General features: G+C 39.4%; 2 protein-coding genes across 4 annotated transcripts in view; one reads left to right on the forward strand and one right to left on the reverse strand.

Annotated features, from left to right (window-relative positions):
- The window catches only part of ZZZ3 (zinc finger ZZ-type containing 3), a 58,667-nt gene extending 55,216 nt beyond the window's left edge, over positions 1 to 3,451 (forward strand). For all 3 annotated transcript variants that reach the window (XM_065657206.1, XM_065657208.1, XM_065657207.1), the window contains exon 13: positions 271 to 3,451. In XM_065657206.1, the coding sequence (XP_065513278.1) occupies positions 271 to 415 (145 nt within the window). In that variant the 3' untranslated portion in view covers positions 416 to 3,451. The remainder of the gene's footprint in view (positions 1 to 270) is intronic.
- A 233-nt stretch (positions 3,452 to 3,684) lies between these two features.
- AK5 (adenylate kinase 5) overlaps positions 3,685 to 23,909 on the reverse strand; it is a 91,044-nt gene continuing 70,819 nt past the window's right edge. The window contains exons 11-14 of the mRNA XM_065656396.1: positions 18,395 to 18,558; positions 17,277 to 17,393; positions 13,124 to 13,312; positions 3,685 to 4,933 (exon numbers count right to left, since the gene is read on the reverse strand). Of these exons, the coding sequence (XP_065512468.1) occupies positions 4,823 to 4,933; positions 13,124 to 13,312; positions 17,277 to 17,393; positions 18,395 to 18,558 (581 nt within the window). The 3' untranslated portion in view covers positions 3,685 to 4,822. The remainder of the gene's footprint in view (positions 4,934 to 13,123; positions 13,313 to 17,276; positions 17,394 to 18,394; positions 18,559 to 23,909) is intronic.

Here is a 23,909-nt window from a genome sequence, read left to right on the forward strand (position 1 = left end):
CCTCTCCTGTGTTGGGTGAAGTGGAAGATACTTTAGCATATATTTGTGGGAGATAAACTTTGTAAGCATTTTCTGGATGGATTATTTTCTTTTTTTCTTAGTACAGTGCACAGATAGGTTTGATACTGTTAAATAGTGGGGGAGATTATACTCTACGAATTAATCATATCATATTAGGTATGAATCTGTTCATATGATCACTGTTTCTGAGAGTTAAAGATAAGGAAAATATTTGACTTTTAAACTGTTATCTCTTTCTTTCCCTTGCAGTCTGCATGAAACAGAGATTCATAAGGAAGATCATCAGTTAGAACCTATTTACAGAGCAGAGACATTTTTAGACAGAGACTACTGCATGTCCCAGGGCACCAGTTACAATTATCTTGACCCAAACTACTTTCCAGCAAATAGATGACATGGGAAGCAGATCTACCATCTTGGGCTTACTATCCTCTTTGAAAAGTAACAATGGCACCATTGTTAATTCTGTGCACATTTTGGAAAGACTCTGCTTTCCCTGAAATGTCGCTCACAGCATGACAGCTTCCTGGGTGTACTTGTCAAACTACAGCTTTGAGCTGTCATGGTTCTAGATCACTGAACAGCAGCTGAACATTCCTAGTGTGCAGAAGGTTTCACTGGGAGACTTTTCTTTCACCACATTAGTCATTTTTAGGTGGTGAATCTAAACACAAAAGAAAAACATACAAAAGGGTGAGCCAGAAATGAGAGCACACATTACAGATAGAGTAAATTCCAAAGGCTTTGAAGAACTTGGTTATAATGAGATCCAGAGGAGTTGAAGTATTTATATAAAAACAGTTTAGTAGCTTGCAGTTTTGTTGTGAAATAGTTTTCAGCACAGTAACTGACTTCTTTAGGCAAGGTTTTAACCAATGACAGTGTTTGCTTCTAGGATGTACTCTAAAAAATACTCACTGTCTCAGCAATGGTTGGTTACAGGCCTTTATTAAATTGGAGCTGCTTAATCACATTGACTTTCAATTTTTTTTTAATATTTTTTTTTTTTTTTTAATTAAACCACGATGAACTCTATTTACTAACAGTGAAGCACTACAGGGGGCAACTGTGGCATTGCTTCCTTAACCAGCTCATGGTGTGTGAATGTTATAAAATTGTCACTCAGATATATTTTTTAAATGTAATGTTATATAAGATGATCATGTGATGTGTACAAAATATGGTGAAAAGTGCCAGTGGTAGTAACTGTGTAAAGTCTCTAATACTCAACATTAACTCCTTTAAAATAAAATACACAGCCTTCTGCCTCTGTATTTGGAGTTGTTAGTGCAACTCATCAAAGAAAACTGCCTAATATAAATCATGTATATGGTAATAATTTTTCCTCTTTTGTAGTCTGCACAAGATCCATGAAAGATTGTATTTTTATTACTATTTAAACAGTGATTAAATTTAGCCTGAGCAGTGAGCAAGGGTTCACATGCATTCTTTTATACTGCTGGATTTTGTTGTGCATCATTTAAAACATTTTGTATGTTTCTTCTTATCTGTGTATACAGTATGTTCTTAAATAATGTTCAATTGTCAGGAGAACTGTGAGAAATAAACTATGTGGATACAGTCTGTTTATATATAGAATGCTTGCTGTGACTTCCTTTCTGTGTAGTTCTTTTTTAATCGAGATGGAAAACATTAAAAGGACATTTTAATACGTCATACAAATATTCACTGTGCAGACCTGCAAGATGCCCAGCGCCTTCCTGGGAATGGATGGTGCCCTGCGCCTCCTAAAATGCGCTTCGCCTTTTGCAGGATTAGCATTTTAGTTTTCTCATATCTTACAGACTGTTCTCTTTCAGATTGCAGAAAATTCAGATTTTAGTAGCCTTGGTACACTGTACGCCATTGTCTGAGAAGCTTTGTAATTATTGTAACATATTTTAGTTAATATATTTTCTATTGAAATGTATAGCTTGTGATTCAGGAACACTTGATTATTTCATAACTGTAATAGACTTCCAGTTGCTTTGAAACTTGAATACTCGGAGTAATTAGCTAGAAAAGAAACTAATTTGACTTTAAAAGATGGCAATAAGAAGGATAATTGGCTGGTTGCACCTAATAACTTAAATTATCAAGTGATCAGTATTAAGTTTTGCAATAAATTTGGGTGTAGCAGTGTTTTGCTTCAGAAAAAAAAAAGAATTTTAAGCATTTAATCTACTTAGAAGGTAATACAGGACAGTTACTAAAAGACTGAGCAAGTATCATATGTAAACGTATCTCATGTATCTAGTATACTTAGATCAATGTAATAAACCTCAAGAAAATACAACACAAAAATTCACATACGTATTTTAGTTTTTAGTTGGAAAAGATACTGCTCTGAGAGGCTCTCTAGTACAATCAGAATGTGCTTTCCACATTGTTCATGCTGTTCATAGGAAGCTAGAGCTGATGAAAGTGTATTATCAGGGAGAGAATCTGTGGTAATCTTTGTTTTCTGTTGATATCCTGAAAAAATTACTGGAAGAAAATAACAAAAGTACATTAGCGAAAATATGATTAAGTGCAAATATTCAGTCATCAGTTTAGGACAGCCTGGGAGGAACAGAAAGGCATGGTCTAAGTTGAATGACATTGGAAGCAGAAGGAGAATTTTAAGTCTGAATCACCCGTGAAGGAAGAGTCTTGGATAAGTCCTTTTTTTAATTGAATATGTATAAATATTTATATTTCCATATGCATGCGTATACAGCTATTTCTCTTGCGTACATAATGAACATACGCAAATAGAGATCTAATGCACATACACCAGATCAAGCATGGGAATTTTTTTGTTTCGTTCCACGGAAAAGATCAGAAGAAGCAGAAAGAAAAATTAAACTGAAACTGTATGTTAAACGATTTTTGTAATTTGATTTTTAAAAAAAAACCAAAACAAAACACCTAGCAGCTGATTGTTGCCTTTGCTCCCATCCCACGCAAGTACGATAATGCACACTTTTTAACTTCTATTGTAATTAATAGTAATAAAAAAATACTCCAGAAAACCTACTCAGATGAATTTGCAACTTCATGAGAACTCCAGAATTTTTTTATTTTATTGTATTTTTTTTTAAATACTACACCAGACAGCTGCTAGTTCTTCAAGGCTCGGTTTAGAAAAACCTCCCTGCCCAAGCTGATGCGTTCTGAGCGTCTCTCCTGTAAAGCTGTTGTACTGCAGACGTTACTGGTCACTTAATGGCGCTGGTCTGGAGCTGGAGAAACATTTCCTAGAGCATCAGAGGTAAAATGTAGGCTATGAAAGGACCCAGGAGAGAAGGAACATCCAGGATATGAAGGATAAGAACATATCTAAACCAGTCCCTTAAAAAATAATTGAATTAGCATTTACAGGGCAAATGCCAAGGAAGAAAAAGAAAACGGAAGAATCTGCCATGATGGGAGAAAGGGACATATTCTGTAAGCATGCGGATTTGAGCTATATTTTCAAGTCATGTACTGTGCTTTAAAAAAAGATTAAATCCACATATACTGTAACGGAAATCATTACTCCTCATTTTTTTACATGTTTTATTTGTATTATGTCTTCATTACAAGAAAAGTAACTTTAAAAATACAAATCTGCTGCATAAAGTACAACTTTGACAGTAAAAGCAATCATGCAACCCAATTCAATTGTGAATTCATCCAGTAGTTCCAGGAAGAGGATGCAATTACTTTACAGGAATGTCAAACAAGCGTTTATTTAGCTATCAGAATACCAAAGAAACTCCACAATATTTTGGTTAATTAATGAAAATATGATATGATTTTTACAGACTTTTTTGCAGATATTATGGGTAAATGGCTCACTAAAGATGCAGGCAATATGAATCAAATAATCCCCAACATTTTCCTTTCCCCCTCCCCCAAGTTTTGGCAATGCCAGTACAAGACAACAGATGATGATCTGAATTTTGCATTTGAAATACTTCCAAAGAATGATTTAAAGACATCTTCATACATTCTGGCTCATAGTCAAGTTTATATGTAGACTTTAATTCATATAGTAAAGCTGCTGTTAATATGGATAATTACTGGATTGCACATTAAACTATACAACACAATCATCGTTTTCACCTCAGCTCACGAAACTGGGAGGTCGTCATTTATAATATCCTACAATTCCCAGCAGAAGACAAGGCTATCTCAGAAATGGTGTCTGCTCTGCAGTAAAGCATTGACACACTTCCACAACATTCGACCCTGTCTTCACCTTCCATTAGTTTTTCTGCTTCTCGTAATAGTGTTCTGGGGACACATGGAAAGTTTATTTTGAGTTTTACCTTGACTAATTCCAGCTGTCTTAAGGCTGCATGTAACAGAACAGATTTTAGTCACTAAACCCCAAGAACAAGCTAAGTGATACCACAAGAATCAATACTGGTAATTAAAAGCAAATAATAACCCATGGGGGCCTCGTATGCAGTAACCTTAATATGCTAAATGGTGAGTGGTGTGGTTGAAGAGCTGGGTGCTGGGCGGGCACTGTCTGACTGCCGTCAAACGTATGAGCTGGTGAAGTACAAACCAGAGCTGCTCTTCATTCACCATGCTGCTTTGAACCCGGGAAGAGCAACCAGCCAATAAAGCAATAAACTGTTCTTAGTGTAGAGTTAGCACACAGACCACTCTCTGTTGAGTGTATAGTCAGAACAGAGAAGAAAGATTTCATCTAAAATAACATACCACATGCACAAATTCCAGATACTCTCAAGCAAGCAGTATTGCTTCAAACAGCATTGTAGTCATGACTCTCAGGTGCACGTGAGGTCAGGCTGTGCATGAACCATTACTGCGTTTCTGTTGAAAAAGAAAATGCTGCCGCCTCCTTTTTCAGAAAAGAGTCAATTGTCCCGCAGACTTCCAGAAAAACATCCTCCTGTGTTCCTTCTGCATCAACCTGTGAAGCAAGCAAAACACGTTAGTTTCGATTAAGTTACAAATAACTATCTCAGAATCTAAACACTGGCACAAAAAAACTGGTCCAGTATAAAATATAAGTTCTTCTGTTTCATGTTATAAGCATTCTAATGTAGAGGAGCAGCTTCCATAAACCAAATTATTCACTGTGTTTCCACAGATTTTTGTGAGAACGTTCTGGAGGCTCCATCGTCTGGAGTGAAGTACATTAATCAAATGAGGAGGCTTAAGCTCTTTCTCTGAAGTACTCATATAAAATTACACCTTTGATACACAGAACAGTTTCCAAAAATTTTTAGAAACTTTTAACATTTAATACCCTCCTTTTCAAACCTAACAATAACCGCTACTGTACCATTAATGAGATGAATAGTACTGACTAATTAATTTGCTTCTTGTCATGTAAAGTGTCAGAGCATGTAATGTGGTGACTGACCTCAAAGCTTTTGAATGGCAGTAACTTCGCAAGGTTACGTGTTTCTGTGCATTTGCATTTCAAGCTTGGTGAGCTGGTTCTGGTTTTATGACGACGTTTGGGCCACGCATATTTTATAGTGGCACTGATTTTGTTGTGCAAGAACTCACTTTCACTGAAGAAATTTTTTTCTTTAATATCTTAAAGTTTCTGTTTTGGCCAGAGATTGTCAAGGCTTCAAGTTATTTTTCATGACTGGACTTCCAGAAAAACGAGACCAATTTATTCTCATATGCTGAGGAAGAAAGAGCTGTATTTTAGCAAAGAGGAATGATGTTTGTAGCTAGTAATACTTGTGTGTGTTCCCTAGAAAATGTAATGTAGCACCAGGTTTTTCTGAGCAATGAGTTTCACATCCATCCCATGCCGTGACTATCAAGGAGAGCTGTCCTTTGTCTTTGCAGCAGTGGCAGAAGAACCACACAGATGGCATCTGATGATTATTCAGTTCCTTTCAAACACCCAGTGAGAGCCTTGATTCTCTACTCAAAAGCTTCATCTCTGCTCCTCCACACTTAGTCCTTCATGCACATATACCATGGAGTTTGCACACATTTAACTGGACCTGTGACATCTTCGCTAAAGCCTGTTTTTCTGAACTATGTGCAGCATTTTCAACTCCAGGTTGCTGACTAGGATGCCAGAAATTGTAATGTTTGAAGGGGACATTCCTGGCCATCACACTTTCCAACATGTCTTTGTTCTGCAGGAGAATAAAAGGAGTTTCAAACTCAAAAAAAAAAAAAATTTTGAAATAAGCCATGAAATTCTTTTCAGATGCAGTGTTGGCTTGTAGCCAGTGCCTGTACCGTCTGACTGCACTCCATGTACATTTAAGTCCCTCGGTGCTAAGCCTTGCGTGGGAGGCAGCAGCTGCTCCTTGCAGAGATCCAGCCAGTGACTGCATTCACGCCCCGCAGTTCGGTTTCGCTTTTGGTGGCATCCACAGATGCCGCAAAGTTTGGTCCCTCATTGCATCCTCTTGGACGTGCTGGTGCCCCCAGCCCGTCCCCTCCACACACAGCAGCTCCAGCCCTGGCAATGACCGGCCTGGCCAACCTGGAAGGAGCCAGGCCTGAGCGGGTCCTGTCCTCTTAGACTCGCTGCCCGTGTACCTTACAGCCTGAGCTGAACCACCCTCTCCCCCCGGCAAGCTTTCAGGAGCGCGGGTCTCTGGCTTCCCTCGCTCGCTCTCACGTGGGTGTTTGCAGATTTGCTGCTGTAAGTACTGCTGAAGTACACACGCGCTGGAACAGTTTGTGAAGCAGCAGGTGGTGCCTTAGAAAGGCACTTCTCCAACAAGGGCTGCATGTCTTTCAAAAAGAAACTCTATGCCACTGAAACAAAGGGTTTAAGAGGGGGTTACTTACAAGTAGCAAAGAGAAAAAGGGAACAGTGAACCATTCTGGACCAAATGCCTACCTTCTCCAGCTAGAATAAAACTAGCAGCTCCCATCTCAGCTGCTATAAAGGAGCTTGTTTTGTCTGTCTCAACTGCCAAGACACGTATTTCATATGGCTATCCCACAGGAAATATACTTCACACAGGGTGAAGGCCACAGCCATTTCAAAGCTCTCTTGTCATAATACATATTTTTATTATCTCTTTACTCCATAAATACATCTGCACTGGATAACTGCTCTAACCTAATCAGCACAGCTGACTGCCGTTGGCTTTGCAGCGACCTCTCCTAGAACTGGGACTGATGCTCAGGTCTAGAGCCAGGCAGTTGTGATGAAGAATTAGGTTTGTGAGCGTGGAAATTGCCGCCCTTTATGACTGTCTGGGACGCTGCCTTCCTAACAGTCACAGTAAAATATGGATGAGCGTGACTAATGACAGCCCCAGTGCTTCCCATGCTGGCCTCCTAAATAACAAAGGTCCAATTCATAAAACTAACTTAAAGTCATGGCACAAAACTAACTTAATGTGACAATAATTCACAGCTAGTATCACAGTAATTCAATGACACTCTCTGCAGCTCCAGGAGAGAAAATTCTCTCAGATTATAACAAATCTCATAAATTAGGACTGTTTTCAAGGTTATTCAAGGCTACTGTCTTATAAAAGCAAGATCCAGATACAGTTTTCCATAGCGCTTCCAGTTTTGAAATCCCACTATGGCTTTAGGTAACTTCGAATACAAGGAAATTTAATGAGCTCATACGAAAAATGACCAGAGTAATCATCTCCACAGTGCAATGTTGCTCCTTTTGGCATTAAAATCAGCCAATTAAATTGTCTGTCATCAAACCTCCCTTTATTGTAGGTTTGGGGATTTAGAACTCTAAACATATACTGCCATGGAGAAAAACGTGACTGTCTGTAGAGACCGTCTGGCCGAGGACCACCGTTTGCAGAAAGACAGACCGAGACTCTGGAATAAACCCACCAGTTAGAAGCTGCTTATTGAAGGTCAGTCAAGTTCAGCTGTGTTGTCACTAACATTTATATCTTTGTCATTTAGAGGAGTGTTAAAAACCTCTCTGAGACAGTGCAGTACCTGGCTCTCAGAACAATGGATCAACCTGTCTGGAAATCCAGGGGAAACATGCTGCCCCAATACCTGCTCGCATTTGGCATGAATTTACTGCTGTGTTTTATCTATAATCCTCTGCTAGTGTTTCTGATGTATCTATCCAGACTGGTGTCTCATCTAGTGGGTCACAAGCCACCAAGGGGGGTGACACAGAAACACTTGTTCCTTTGTTCCCCACCTACTTACCTGCCAGGGTTAGTGGTTCTCTGACAATCTTTCAAAAGACAGAAATAAATTACACATCTGCTATCACTACTACCATTGATTATCCCTTCTCTGAAGGGAAGAGTACACATCTGGCCCTTCACAGGGAAACTTCGAACAGGCGATCAGCATGAGAAGGCTCAGAAGTGGAAGACTGCGAGAGGGTAGATGGTCACTCATTCTTTCATAATAGTTATGGAATATATTTGTGGTAAGAATTTAGTAACTACTGCGTACCCAGCATGTGATTTCAACTGATTTTAGAAAGAAACAGTAGAACACCACTGTGAGAAAAGAAGAAAAAAGGAAAAGGAAAAGGGAAAAGGAAAAGGAAAAGAAAAAGGAAAATACTTTGTAGGCTAAGTTTCCGTATCTTGTGATTTGAAATAGTGAAGGTTTTCAGACATCCTTGAAAATCCTGTGCTCAGAACTGCCTACCTTATTTGTTAATAGTCGTGCCCCTTTTCCTCAGATGACTTTGACTAGAGAACTTGTATTTAAGATACCAACTAGGTGTCCTATGTTAGTAGCTAGGTAGGGTCAGGTTTGTATTGCTTGACTGCCAATGTATTGCTCTTCTCTATTACTTATTACCCTCTTACATGCTGTCACTTGAAAAAAGGTTTAAAGGATGAGTCAGATATTAAAAACAATCAGGTTTTTTTCTCCCTTTCCTCTCAATTGACAGAGTGCCATATATTTAAAAGTATTTACATTTAGCCACACATTGATTAAAATGGGAATGCTGTTACAACCATATACCTTTGTCTCTTCTGTGCAAGTAAAGCACACACAGAATTCCAAATTACTGCAGAGGAAGGTAGGTCAGACTTGACATTTTCTGTCTCTACTGTGTTTAGTAGGCTCCTTCCATCCGTGCAGAGAATGAGGAAGCTGATTTGACAACGTAGTCTCAAGCACACCTTGATATGGTGTGACAGATGAGTTCCTCCTCCACTGAGTGCTGATCCAGCATCTAATTCCCACACCAGACCTTCTGCTGGCCTTATGCCCAGGACTGAATTTTACATTTGCATATTTAATCTGCCTGTTTCAGGAATGAAAACTTTTAGGCTGGATCGGACAAGTTAAACACATACCACTGTTGCCATGTGCCGTTCTCAATCTGTGGAAAACTTTGACCAGCCCTAAATACACATAAAATGGCGAAGGAAAAAAATACCAATATATCAAAGCTATTTTATTTTTAAAAAGCCTATCTAAAAATTCTGATTTTCTTTTCTGTGGCACAGCAGGGACCGAGCTCTACGGTTAAACCCTACAAGACATCATCCCATACACAATTAAATACTATTTCGCCTGGAATTATTAGTGGTGCTTAGTCACATTGCAGTAAGCTGGCTAGAAAAGGTTAATGCTGACTCTCCATGGCACTGAGGTGGGATTTAGACTCTAATATTCCTCTCAGAATCTCAACATCCACTCCTCTGAATTCTTAAGAAAGTGCATGGCTGGAATCTCAAAGGTCATAAAGCTGCCACGGGCCTTCCACTGAAGAGCTTCTTCTGCTGAAAAAAACAGGCCTGGGCAGGAATAACTCTCCAGAAGGTGGCAACTAAAGATTCTTTTAGACCCTTCTTCTCTTCCTGTCTTCAATAGCTTCTCTTCAGATGCTATGGCCATCACAGACTGATCTGGATCTGGAAACAGCACCTTCAGGTAAGACATCCCTTCCCTTAAGCTACTGGATCCCATCAGCTTTGCCTGAGAAAGAGTCCACAAGCCTCCGGTCTGTAGTTACGTGAAGGGCCATGGATTATTTTTAAAAATCCATGAAAGCTGACAATTTATTTTAAGGAGTCTTTGTATCAACTTGTAAAATAACTTTGGTGGCTTTGCCTGAAATGGTTAGGAAACATATACGCACTTCTATTTATGTTTATGATATTACAAATAACAAAAACCAAGGGCTATTTCAGCCTAGCCCACACACAAATAAAATTGCAGTCAGAAGTATTACTGTTAGTTTTTCTGCTTTCCACCTGAATTTCCTTTCTTCAGTCAGAGAACATCAGAGTGACTGCTAATGTCAATGCTTAGCAGTCTGTAAAATATGTTGCTATAAATAAGAAACTAACCTCGTGTCCTGGGAATTGCAATCTTCCCCTTTACTCTCCACTTTCTTCAACACATGCAGCTTAAACATATTCAGCACTAAAATAGTTTTAAAACCGTAAACCTAAATCTCTGTTTTCTCTTAATTTCCCACATGGCTAACAGTTACATATTTTGTGTTATCTCGTTTTCTTTGTTTCAAAACAGCTCTTGACCAAGTCTTAACTGTTTTTCTTTGCCTTTATTCTTCAAATTGTTGAGCCAAATAATGTACTCATATTAAGATGTGCATTTACAAGATAATAAAACAGATTGGAAAGAACCTCAGCGAGTCACCTAGTCCAACGTCCTGCTCAGAGCAGGACTGGGCACTGGCAGGATGCCACTCACTCTGCCAGGCACTGTTTGAGTTGTGTCATTGACCAAGTCAGATTGTATGATTAAACTTTTTGAGTTCACTTACCCAGGAAAATTGCCTAGAATAATGCTCTAAAGAAGCGTTCCTTCCAGAAAAGAAATTACTTTGTTTCATAGTATTTAATGCGTTTCCAAAATGGAATGTTTTGTTTTGTTTTACTTTTTTTTTTATTCCAGCACTGTCCACTGCAGAACTGATAGGGGAATATTTGGATCAGAATAGCTATTGAAGTCAATTACCCTGTGCAAAAAAGTTCTCAGACCTACTTTTCCACTTTGACTGTAGGTGTAAACTTTAAAATAGATTCCTGCAACTGTTCAGCAACACTTAACTTAAAAAAAATAATTTCTCTCACCCATGAACAATAAAACACTAACATCCTTCTTGTATGAAAACTACGTTTGCATCTGCTCCTTGCTGTACAGGCACCAGGGCTGCAGGCTGGACCCGAGACTGGCTGAGGGTGCCAAGGGCAGCCTGGGAGCATTAATTTTAAGTGCCTGTCCCTGCTGAGTATTTTGGCAGTGTTGTCTAAATGCCGAGAAATAACTGAACTTGTACTTGCTTACATCATAAGGGCTGGGGAGGGGGCATCTCCCTACTTTACTGAAATCCATAATGGAATCACATCTTTAATAGCAGATGCGTGTTTTATCAGTTTGGTAAAAAGTGAGCAAGATAGACATTTCAATGCAGAGTGCCTGTGTTCAAGAAAAATAGAACATGTTTTTCAACCTTTAAAGGACATTTGACATGATGATGTTTATAAAGCTGGTTTTACAGAGCTTTCACACCCAACAGTTCCATCCAGAAGAAGGAAGTATGTTGAACACCTACATTCATCAGAGGCAAGTACAGGCACTGTACAGACATTGTAAGAAAAACTGTATAAGCACTGTTGAAGCAATGCATGAATATTTTCTATCATGCAAACACAAAATGTCAGTTCCCCAAAAAACTAATGATACAAGAGTGCAAACCACATACTCAGTTCTGACCCCTAGACTGGGCAAGTCCCTTCAGGAGCTAATGAGCTATAAGCTTTCAAGAAAAGACTATGTGTTTTGCCATTGCATAGATTGCACAGGAGATGGAGCAGAAACTTGCAGCAGAAGCATTAAGGAAGGGCACGGAGAGTCCACAGCAAGTGAAATAAGGCAGACCATGAATGCACAATCTGTGTGAAAGTATTTAGTATAGTTTAGTTCTCTTTGGGGCTGTCACTTCCCTGATGCTTCAAAAAGGGAAACACTGTGGTAGGCACAGCTCACTGGAATAAGATCTTAGAGCCACAGAGAACTGTCTTCCTTTGCATCACACTGTGTTGGTGGATTGTGTATTGTACTGAATTCTTAATTAGACACATCCTCGCAATTTTGGCAAAGTAGCTCGTTGAAGAAAATACAAACAAAACCAGATAACAGTTCTTAAGCTTAAAAAAGAAAAGTAATTGGGGATTTTTTTTTTTTTTTGCCACTCTACAGAGTTTGCCTTCTGTGCACTTATTGTGGGGTTAGCAAAGGATCTAGAACAGGACTCTCCCTTCAAGTATCATTTTTCTCAGGACTATGTCATTTACTCTGAGGTCAGGATATGGGTGAATAAATTAGCTGCATGTTTCTCTTTTCAGGAACTTTGCAGAGGAGAAAGGTTTGGGATTATGTGATTTATATGTTTGTTATAACCTCTAGAAAAAAGCTCCCACAATATTTCCAGAAACTGCTCTTGCATTATTTCCCTTTAGGACAAGAAGAATCAGTAGGAGCAGATCTTTTTGTAGCTGAACATAAGGGATAGTTGGCCATGACAGAACAGAGAAATATATAAAAAGAAATACAAGCATCCCATGTGAATGAGTTTACAGATGCGCCAGGATATGTATCAGTTAATTGCACTGATGCAATTTTTCTTGTTTCTCTGTGAAGTATCGATTAGAGAATAAAAAGAATGCTTTAAATATCACAGCCTCAGCAGGCATAAACTGAGGTAATTCATTGAAATTAATGTAACTATATCATTTATTTCAGCAGAAAGATCTTTCTTGTGAGCAGATGTGTTTTATTTCAGGATATATACTGTCAGTTTTGTAAATTTAACCGAAGAGCTTTGGATTAACATAATCTTTGATCATAATTCTGAAAGCCCTTATAGAGAAATAAATTCTAATACTTAAAGAAAAGATTTCCAGCATTAATGTGTAATAAGATTCTATACAGGTGAGGTAGTGATTCAGGGTATGTTCTCAGACTCACAATAAATCTTTCTTCCAAATTGTACTGTGGAACTCAGAAGTCTGTAGAAGTTGCAAAGAAACCAGGGAAGAGTAAGACAAGAACAAAATGGAAAGTGCAGAAACTAATACAGTTCATAAATGGTGTCATGTCAGTATTTTCTAAATTTTGCTCATATAATGGAAGTTAAAAGCAACTATTTAATTCAAAAGGTCAAGCAATTTACCTTGCATAACTGTTTCTTCCTTTCATAGTATACAATCACAGGTTTTGATGCTTGGTAATAGCTTTCAATTCCTTCCTTGATGGTTTCGGCGTTATCAGAGTGCTGACTGCCCTGATTCCTCATCAGGAGGCGACTGCTCATGGTTTCTGCAGAGCAGTCCAGGCAGAACACAAGTTTTGGTTCCCCAACCTAGAGACAAAACCAATAAGCATTCAGACCACTGGCCTGGTAAATCTGATTTTGTTTAGATGAAGAAACACTACTGAAAGAGCTATCAAGGACTATATTAGCAAATTCCTTTCATATTTGTCTGTGCAGAAATTATGCTTATTAACAAACATCTCTTATTGCAGCAGCACTTAGTGATCCCAGTATTCAGGCTCAAGGCTGTGCTCGGCTGGGCTCTACACATACAGAGCAAAAGAGATACAATATGAAAAATTCTGGCTACTTGGACTGAAGATCGTAAATTGTTTGCAATTGTTTGACAAAAGCTTGATGCAAACAGCACTGGACTCATGGAATGCTTGGCACAACTAATTTTCTAGCCTTTACTTTGTTCAACCTGTGAAATGTATATTTTCATTCAGGGAGTGGTAAACTATAACTTAAAATTTCAAGAGGCAACAGAAGGAAGTATCCAAATTAAAGCCTGCACACTTGAAATGGAAATGAGTAGCAAAAGACAGGCTCAGGGACATCAAATGCTTCTTATCGGACATACTTCACATCCTCTGAATTACTTTATGCCACACACTGCTTTATGTCCATGTTTGCAGTGTAACTCTCTATCATTACTACCCATGGCATAAAGGCAGTGATATATTCCTCTGCATTTTCAAATTGGTGTGTAATTCCCAAATTCTATGAGAAGCCCACCAGCTAGTACTTTTTGTCTAGTGCCAAACTAGTCATGAGGGAGAGTCTGCACTTTTCTAGAAAGAAAATAAATACGGATTTATTTGTCTTTATTCCCAGGCAGGCCTTGGCAAAAATGGTAAATAATTGTCTCTATCTACATTTGTTAGTAGCTATTGCAGTACTTTACCGGTGAAAAAGAACCAGCAAGAAAGAGCAAAGCATTCCTTATAATAATTTAGGAGAGAGCTAAAAGTTCTGACCACAAATCCCCAACGTTCTTTCCCCAAGATGCTGAAAAATATGCATATAATTTAGCGTAAATCTTGCAACGCACTCTGTTATGCACCCTGCTCAGGCACAGCTCTCTCTGGCACAAGATTTTGTCTGAGCAACAACTGTTGGGCTGCATCTAAAGGGATAAACTCCACTCTATTAAGTAAAATAAAGGTGTTACAGGATCAGAGAAAAGTAATGTGATATTTTTCACATGCAGTTATGTATTAAATCCTTCAGTAATGGTCTCGGGCTTTTTCTCATTCCTTCCCTTTCTAGCAGGGATTTGGAGAATAGCTTTTAGGAAAACGTGAGAAGTCTTGAGAAAAGATGACTGTTCTTCACAGTAGTGACCATTAGAAATTCATATTTTTACCATGGCTGCAGCAAAGAAAGTCTGAATGACTGATACATGGAAATTGCCATTGCTACCTTGTTGACAGTCCTTAAAGGAAGAAATATTCTAAAGGTAAATATTCCATGTTAGGCCTTGTGCATTGGACTAGAGACGTCTGGATTACGTTGACCTTTCTACTACCTTAATGACATACTAAGAGGCAGCTGAAGCCAAGGGATTGTGTCAGACACTTCAATGACAGGCCTTTATCCATCAATTTTTTCCGCAGATCTCAGAAAACATTAATGCTTTTATCAACAGCAGTATTGGATTTTGGGATTAAAAAGGCCAACAAGGCAGTTTTAACCATGCAAGAGATTTAGATTAATAAGTTAAAAAAGATGGGTTTAATCAATGATTGAAACAAATGTCCTTTTTGTGTAATTTGACTAGGATGGTGAGAACTTATTTCCTCTCAGCTCCACATGAAAAATTTCCATGGTCTGTTCTAAATCACAACAGAATAAACGAGGAATGATTCCTTTCATCAGTTATATCATCAATTTACAATGAGGATATGAAGGAGTCTACTGACTGGTAGGACCAGATAATAGTATCTTGTTTGATAGACCGAGTCTCATTTGCTTTTGAAAAACCTATGTTGTTCTCTTAAAAGCTTCAATGTTGCTATTCTCTGGAATTCAAAACTTTACAGAAATGTCATTCTTCCCAGTTAAAAATTGCAAAAAGTAAAAGTAATGCCCCTTTCAGATATTACAGTAATTTTTACTACTGTGTGGTTTGTTTGGTTTTTTTTTAAATTACTGTTTTCCTGACACAATTTAGTTTAAATAATGCATGCTGTGGAGACATCTCCAGGAAGCCAAACAAGTCCTAATGTATTGGGTCTTTACTCTGTCTTATTGGGTATCTTCCAGCTGGTGATGTGGAACTTATAATTTAATACTGTTTTCTACTTCTCACCTAGCAGAAAGACCGAGGAGGGAACAGAGACATGTGCTTCTCTAGAATTATGGTTAGGTAAAAGTACAATTATATCATAGAAAGGAATTGGGCAAACTGGCTGGAAAATAAGCTGTTTCTGCTTAGCTAATTCTATTTAGGGCTGTCAAGCTTTTAAGTATAAGCACTGTTCCTGATGTCTTCTAAATAGAACAGCTCTTTGTTAACAATTATAATGCTTTTTACTCATCATGTAGATATGTAGCATTATTCATTTGCACTTTGCCGCCATTAATTAACAGAGCCTGATGTTCACCTCTTTTCATTCAATTACAGTGTAGGAAGAACTTCTCATTGCCCTTTAGCAAGAACTGCAAAGCATTATCTCAGTAATGACTCATTTACAAAAACTTCACAGACTTACTGAGCAGCTCACAGCCAGCCAAGTTCACCCTGAGAAAACTGAAGTGGATATATGGATACAAGAAGGATGACTTCGCACATTCAAAATTATTACTTGGGGTCCTTGTATTTTACTCCCAGCGTCAAAGGCAGCTCAGGACAACAGGATCTTCTGCTGCTACAGTGTCTATGGGAACTGAAAGGGGCTCTGCTTTTTGCACTGGGTGCATCAAGACTTGTTTGCCTGGCAATGCCTCAGTCCGGGACACTCTGATCTCCAAGTCCTACTTTACAGCACACACCAGTGTTCACAGGACATGACACATATGCCTACCAGAAAAGCAGCACTGCTGAAATAGTTCCTCCTTCTATAGAAAATGAAAGAAATCTCCAATGTCTTTTTAATGGTCTGCGGCATTTTAGTAAAGGAACTAATAGATCAACATTTCCGTGAATGGCTTCTATAGAAAATCCTATTGCCCATTATTTTGTCCAGCTTCTGATGCCTAAATCTTGCTAAGGCTTTTGTGGAAATCAACTAAATAAATCAGCTAAAGGTTCAGGGAGAAAACAGATGATTCATTTTTCAAGTTTTACTAGCTTTCAAACCTGTATAGGACATTTGTGGAGTGTAATATGATAGAATATATACTTAACTATTTCTCCGACTTCACTGTTTCTCCTAAACCCTGGCAAATTCATCCATAGGGCTTATACAGAGTATTTTCTGCAGATTGAGAAATGTACAGCTGAGACTTCCCAGTGGGTCTTAGTGAGGAAATTGATAACTCTCTGAACCACCACGTAGTCACTTGCAAAAAGCTTTTTTCATGGCTATGCCACCTGTTACTCATCAGAAAAATTTCATCTGTGTTTTGCTGTTTCAAAGTGGCAACAAGCTTTAGCCAACTCAATGGTAAGAGATGCTAACTGTGAAGATATACGTGTTCATGAACCTACATCAAATAGTGCTTGATGAGATTTTCATGAGAAGTAAAGCAGCCATCCACTAGAATTAGGAAACTGATTCTAAAAATGGTACTTACCACTAAATCTGAATTGTTCCTGATTTATATTAAATTTGGGCAAAATCAGCCTTTACTTCTCCTGGCATTACAGTCTGTGTAGGTGAGGGTAAAAGCTGGAGCTGCTCTAGTGATGGGGTGCCAAAGTTTCAGTGATCAGCAGCACAAGGCTGCTAGATTGGCTCTTTACAAGTCCCTGTTGCAATCAGCTAAAGACAAGGACTCAAGCAGCATCAGAAGTACTGTCTTATTTTAATAGGAGTTATTAACAGCATTATGATTGTATGGTCACCTTGTTTTCAAACTCTTCTGCTTCTTTCAGCTCCCGGGGAAACCCATCGATCAGAAATCCTCTTGTGTCCCCTAACTTGGAAACCATGGCTTCCTTCAGTAGCTCTATGACAATACCCTGCATTGGAAAGAAAGGGAGTTAATTGTTTAATTAATAAGAAAGATTGACTTCAGTCCTACACCCTTGAGAACTGCCTTGTTTAGCTAAAATCAGGTCCTGTGAATGCAGGTAGCAGGGTACCCTACTTTTTCTCCTCCCAACACCAGCTATGCTACACAAATCTAGTGTTGCAATCCATCCAAGAGTTCCCAAAGTGTCCTATAGATAGCTGGGAACATTTCAGAGTTTCAAAATCAACGTTAATATCTGTGAAACTCTGGAGTACTGCTGCGGCGTTTTCCAATCTGATTGCATTTTGCTATGTCATTATGTCATTTATACAATTATATTACATGGGAAGTGATAAGAGACCTCATTTGACCAAACACACTGAAGAGCAAAGCAATCAAAATCAAGCCTCGGCATAGATTTTATTTTCCCCTGAGCAGTGCTTCACTGTATCTTTCATTAACAAACACATCCCACAATCTAGCTGCACTTGCTGAAGGACCTACCAAGAGCTGGGGCTGTGGACCTGCCATGTAAGAGTCAAGTCCGGCTGAGGACAACATATTCTGCCTTCATAGCCTCCATTAAACCGCAGTCCACCTGCTCTGGGATGTCAGCCAGCTCTGCAGGGAAGCGCTGCAGGTACTGTAAATTAGAATAGCTGCCAGGAGGAGCAGCACTGAATCTGAAATGTGAAGCTATAAAATGGGCATAAAGTTTATGTTTCCTGTACTTATTCTTACATTTTGCAATGCACAGTGCAGCATCCGTCTCAATGTATTTCATAACTGATTTATTGCCTATGGGAGTCTGAAATGTAAAGACCTACTGACACAGAAAAGGGAAAGGAGTGCAGATCTGGCAATGAATAAACTTCTCCGTCAAGTTGCAGATTAATTTTACTTAAATTGAAATCACCAGCTCTAGTCTCTTAATTGCACCCTTGTAGACAATCTACCTACTTCTGCCTTTGTTTAACCACAATGACCCAAAATAAAATTGTTGCTTACACCAGGCACAGGTTCACCACATTCCATGATGTCTTTGATCAATTTACTTCTCTCTGACAATGATGATAACTCATGTTGGAGAAGGTCACCAGTGGACAGGTGAGTAAATCCGTATTTCTTGGCTAACTGTTCACATTGGCTACCTTTGCCAGAGCCAGGGCCACCTTTGTGAGAGAAAATATCTACAATTAGAAAAGAATAAATATCTGCCTTTTCTCAAACTATAGCAACAAAGAAAATGGGAGGAAATTGATGAGACTGCCTATTCTGCATTTTTTTTTTTTGCAAGGACACTCTGTACAGTAGAATAAGTCATAGACTTCCCTTCTGACAGACCGTACTGCTGACTCAAAAATGTGTAACAAAGTCAAAGGAGTCACAGCAATGTGAAATCTCTTGCAGAAGAGAAACTGTTCCTAAAACACTATTACCATGTAAAGGAAAAAACATGAAACAGACAGCCAGCGAGGAAGGGTGTTTGACTCAGTATTATGTTCGGCTTGATAGCTACAACAAACATTGGCAAACTAAGGTTCACTGCATCCTTGTGAGGAAAATATTTTGTCCCTGTTATGGAATGGGAAGATACAAAGAGATGGTGAAACCTGCCTCTGTGGGATGCACACAGGTGTACAATAACTAAACCCTTTTGCACTGTGGTAAACGTAAGAGCAAAACTTCACTGTGCTTGTGCCCTTTCCCTTTGAGCTAGAAAGCTCTCATGTGCTGACATGTCTGCTGATAACTGAGAGCCAGGTACTGAAGCTGCTAAATGCTGGCAAAAGCTCGGTCCTGCTGCTCCGCGGGGCTGTGGTACTGGCTTGCTCTGCACGGCTGCTGCAGGGAGGTGCGCGAGTGAAGTGCTCAGCAACGAAGGGCGCGTGGAGACCTGGCCTGGCCACCACCCGCTCTTCTATATCCACACCCGAGCTCGGTCAGGAACTGGAAAACCACCTCTGAACCAAGCCCGGAGCCAAACACCCAGAGGGGTGAAGGGCAGTCCCAGCCGACAGCGGTCTCAGGTGAGGCTGCTCAAGTGATTTTAGCACAGGCTGAAGGGAAGGCACCTGCAGCCAGCCCTGCTGCCGGCCGGGTGTTTGCATCTCCCGGGGGCCTGTGGGGAGACAGGGCCGGAGGACAGGGCCGCAGGGGAATGCTGCCTGTGTCCTGTCAGAAACGGCACCTCAGCTCTCCCTGCTTCCTTTGGTAGGAGAGCTGCCACCACCTCAAGAGTCCCGAAACTCTGCCTCTCTTTGCCTCTATGGCAAGCACCTTTTTCCTGAGGCCATCTCAGGGGCTGTGGACACCTCCTTGCTCTGCAGGTGCTGGCATTGCCCTGTTCCACCTCCTCCACGGACATGGCTGCTTGGCCTTCCTCGCCCTGAGGGCTGACCCTGTGAAATGCCAAATGCATCCTCAGCCACCCCAGCCCAGCTGGAGAGATGGGCAGTCCACAGAAAGCCCTGGAAGGTACTTGTTGGAGATCCTGCTCCTGTGGCTGTGACCTGCAGAGCTGAGGTGAGTGTCCCGCGGGGGCCGAGCTGGGTGGGGAGGGCTGGGGGGCCATGTTGGCGCTGGGGGAGGCCGGGAGAGCCAATTTCCTTTGTGACAATATTGGGATTTCAAGGTGTGGGGCAGCGTTTTTACAATCCTTGATGGATCTGTTCAGAAGATCTACTGCAGTAGGAGGTAATTATACCCTTGCAGGGAGACAGTGTTCAAAAATCAAAAGAAGAGGAAAGGCCAAGAGGAAAAAAAACCACACACTTTTCAACAGTTTTTTAAGCATGTGGCTTGTGTATTTATCAACTGTTGAGACTTGCAAATATGACTACACAGCTCTGTTATGTGGATTTAAGATGCTAGAAAATATGTGATTTTCCTTTTTGTTTATCTATGCACAAACAAATAATAGGAATAACATGGTCACAGCAGAGTGAATCTGGCACAAACTCCTCCTGACTTGAACTTTCTTCTAACTTTTGCATTACATTTAAGAAATAATTGCTCCAAGCATATGACTTTCAGAGACATTACAGTACTGTAGCTGAGAAGAAAAACTGGGTCATAAGGCAGTAGCATCAAATGAACGGTTTTGTCTCCTGTAACCTGCTGTCTTTTACTTCAGCTTCACAAAGAAATTATCAGTCTGTGGTGTGAGACTCACACTTGTGCTACAATTTTAGCTAGAAATATCGTTGCCACAGTCCCATTTTCTTGGCAATGTGGGTTGCATGTTGTTTTTCTATTGCTTTAATAAGAAAACCATTATTCTTTTGTAAAAGCAGAGATTGAAACAAGGAATAACTAGGAGTGGCTATAAAGAAATAGATGCAGAGAGTTTATAGGCAAATTATCTGTAAAGAGATCATTAAATATCTGTAGTGGCAATTAATTTTATTTCTGGTCTGTTTTGGTTTTTCAGACTAGTAAGTTTGTGTGTGCATGTGCTTGTTTACACATTCTTTCTCCTGGCCTTGAATATATTAGCAGTGCAGTTATTTCATCCTATTTTTTGGTGTATATACGCAGCATTAGAAAAAAACAGCTATATAGATTACTTAATTATGTTTCTTGTATAACTCTTTGTCTTCTGAATGTAGAGCTAAAACAAATTTCATAATGTCCCTTCATATACTAAACAAACTAGATCTCTTTTTCAAAATAACAATACAATGACTTTTTTTGGTTTTTAGCTAGCAGGTAAACATTCAGAAAACTTGATGTGTTTCTATAGTACCTTTATCTATTAGTATTTTAAGAGAGAATGCTGTCAGAGTGACACAATATGCAGGGCATACACTATAATGAGCATTACTGTGCCTCCAAAACATTAATGAAAATTGACCATGCTTATTTTTAGTAGAAGACTTCTAACAACGCCGAGATGAAAATGTTGAGCTCTTTAAAGAGAAAAAGACAAACTTAGATAAGTTATGTGCTGAAAACCATAATTTTTATGGCCACTGCTATTAATTTAGTATCATTTGACGAGTAGCAAAGCATCCTACTGTTTGACAAATGTATATGACCCACTTTACAAAGTCTTATGAGCAAACGAGACTGCGGTTCTTGCTTGGCCTGATCTGAGAAGAGGCTGGATGCCCCCAGGAAATTCAGCATTTGAGGGCTGAACACATACTCAGAATTTACACCAGTATTAATTTACATGCCTAAAATTCAAGTACTAGTTAACATTTTGCCTCCCTCTGAAGGCCAGTGTTTAATGTGACTGAAAAAAAAGCTATTTAGGATGGAAAGCACATGAAAGTGCATTTTCTTACTCCTTAGATACTTTCTTCCTGCTCATAGTATATACTCACGGGACTGCTACAGAAGCACCTTTAACAGCAAATTAACCCTGCAGTCATGAGGCTTATTATCAATTTGTAGTGTTGCAAAAACTGTATTTCATTCTTTTAGAGCATCTCTTTATTAAATCTATGCCTCTCTCTCAAAATATGAGAAAAATTTAATAATTTAGTCAAAGTAAGTTTATAAGGAACAACAGCTGCATATTAAATATAACAAAAGCTAGCCCAAAGATATTTTCAGTTAAGAAGCCTTCATTGCAACTTGTTATGCTGTTTTTCAAGCAGAAAAAAACTTGAGGCATTGAAAAAGTTAGTGATGTTTTGCAATGGCTCAATGCTTAGGAGGAGGAGAATATGTCCCCACTTTTGTTGTGAAGGCAGAAGATTCTTTGTGAACGCTGTCATTTTTTTTTCTGTATGCTGTCATCTTTTACTCTGCCTAAGTATATTTTGGAAAGAAATGATGTTAACCAGCGACAGACTGATTTGCAGTAACTTCTTATTCAGATTAATCATGTTGTCTTCCAATTTTCATACGACATGAAGATAACGGATTAAGGCCTAGAAAATGGCCAGAGGAATTATGAGTGTGCTGTGACCTGTAAGACAACGTAGAACAATGACCAGCAGTTCTTCAATGTTAGCGTGCTTTTCTATTACACTACTATTGCTAAGAGCAGTACATCTTGCTTTAAAGCCCGTTCATTAACTTAATAAAACATTGCAGATTCAGAAATTTAGCACATTGTATCAGTCATCGAGATTATTCTTGGAACTTGGATCCTTTGTCTGTCCCTTTGTGCTTTCTGATACAAAGCAAGTAGCTGTGACCAGCATACTAGACAGAGCATAGAAGTTAAATGCAGTTCTGCATATTGCTTTTCTGTAGACAAAGCTAGATTAAAAGGTCTATGCACTCCCTTAGCATGGTTTTCCCTTTCATTATGTTGATTCAGCTGCCTGTGAAACTGTGTAAGGGGATTTTGTGGTAAACAACTTTCTGGCAGCACTGCTGACTTAGGTGGTCACCTTTCCCCATTTAATCATTGCATGCAGAAATGCTTCACAGAGAGCAGAGACCACAAAGAGTGGTCTCAGTAGTAGGGAGAAGTGACAACTGCCCAAGCAGCACTTCTGAATGTTTAACTGCAGCCTGCCTTAGATCACTGAAAGATCTCAGCTTAAGAATTCGAGTCTTTCACACCTGCTTTCCCTCCTGCCCCAATTCCCCTCAGTCTGTGAAAGACGACAAGCCTGGGCACCTGATGTCAATGTACCGGTCTGGTCTAGAGCACCACAGCACAGGCAGATGAATTAATGATGCCAGAGGGAGCTGGGGCTGCTGCTGGGAGCCAGCAGGGGCAGGAACCAGCAGCATGAGCAGTTCATGAACCGGCCTTGCTGCCAGAAATATCAATAAAGCAGAAGTGTCGTACGGACAGACTGCAATGTCTCTGTTTTAAACTTGCTAAATCTTATGAGTTTATCACACACGAAAATACTACGAACATTTACATAAAATACCAGCAAGAGGATTTACAAGAGAGTCCCAGCATTCATTTTAAAATGTTTCAACTTCTAGACCTTATTTTCATGAGTATCATCGCTGTATCATGGAAAATGCTTGCAGGGGAAACCCAGCTGCACAATGGAGCCTCAGAAGTCACAACTGAAATAAAAATAACCCCAGTTAAGCAATCCTTAAATTCGAGCTATGATTTTGGAAGACTCGATCCGTTTGGCAATTCTATCTATGCTGCTTGGATTATTTATACAAATAAAAATCAGGCTTATCTTCAGAATATGGCATTTGAAGACTTCTCAGTAGCACCTCATCTGTCGTTCACATATTTGTCTGAGTGAAACCATATAGGAATGACAAGTGTTATTTACAAACAACAACAAAAATCCTTCAACTTTCTCTTTTTTTTTCCTCTCTGAAAGATTATTTTAATCAAAAAAACAACCTGGAGCACATGTTGGCAGAGTGATCTGATGTCCTGGGGCATCACTGAGTTTTCATCCCTCTTAAAATGTGTAGTTAATTTCATGGAAAGCTAGACAAAGCAGCTTTCATCAGCTTCTACAGTTAGCGCTTAGACCGACTGGGGTTTTAATTAATAAGCACTGCTAATCCTGTGCCTAGCTGATTGTACAAGGACCTGTAACAGAAGTACTGTAGAATAATTTAGGTCGGAAGG

This window comes from Caloenas nicobarica, chromosome Z (genome assembly GCF_036013445.1).
Source record: "Caloenas nicobarica isolate bCalNic1 chromosome Z, bCalNic1.hap1, whole genome shotgun sequence".
In the NCBI taxonomy this organism is placed as follows: Eukaryota; Metazoa; Chordata; class Aves; order Columbiformes; family Columbidae; genus Caloenas; species Caloenas nicobarica.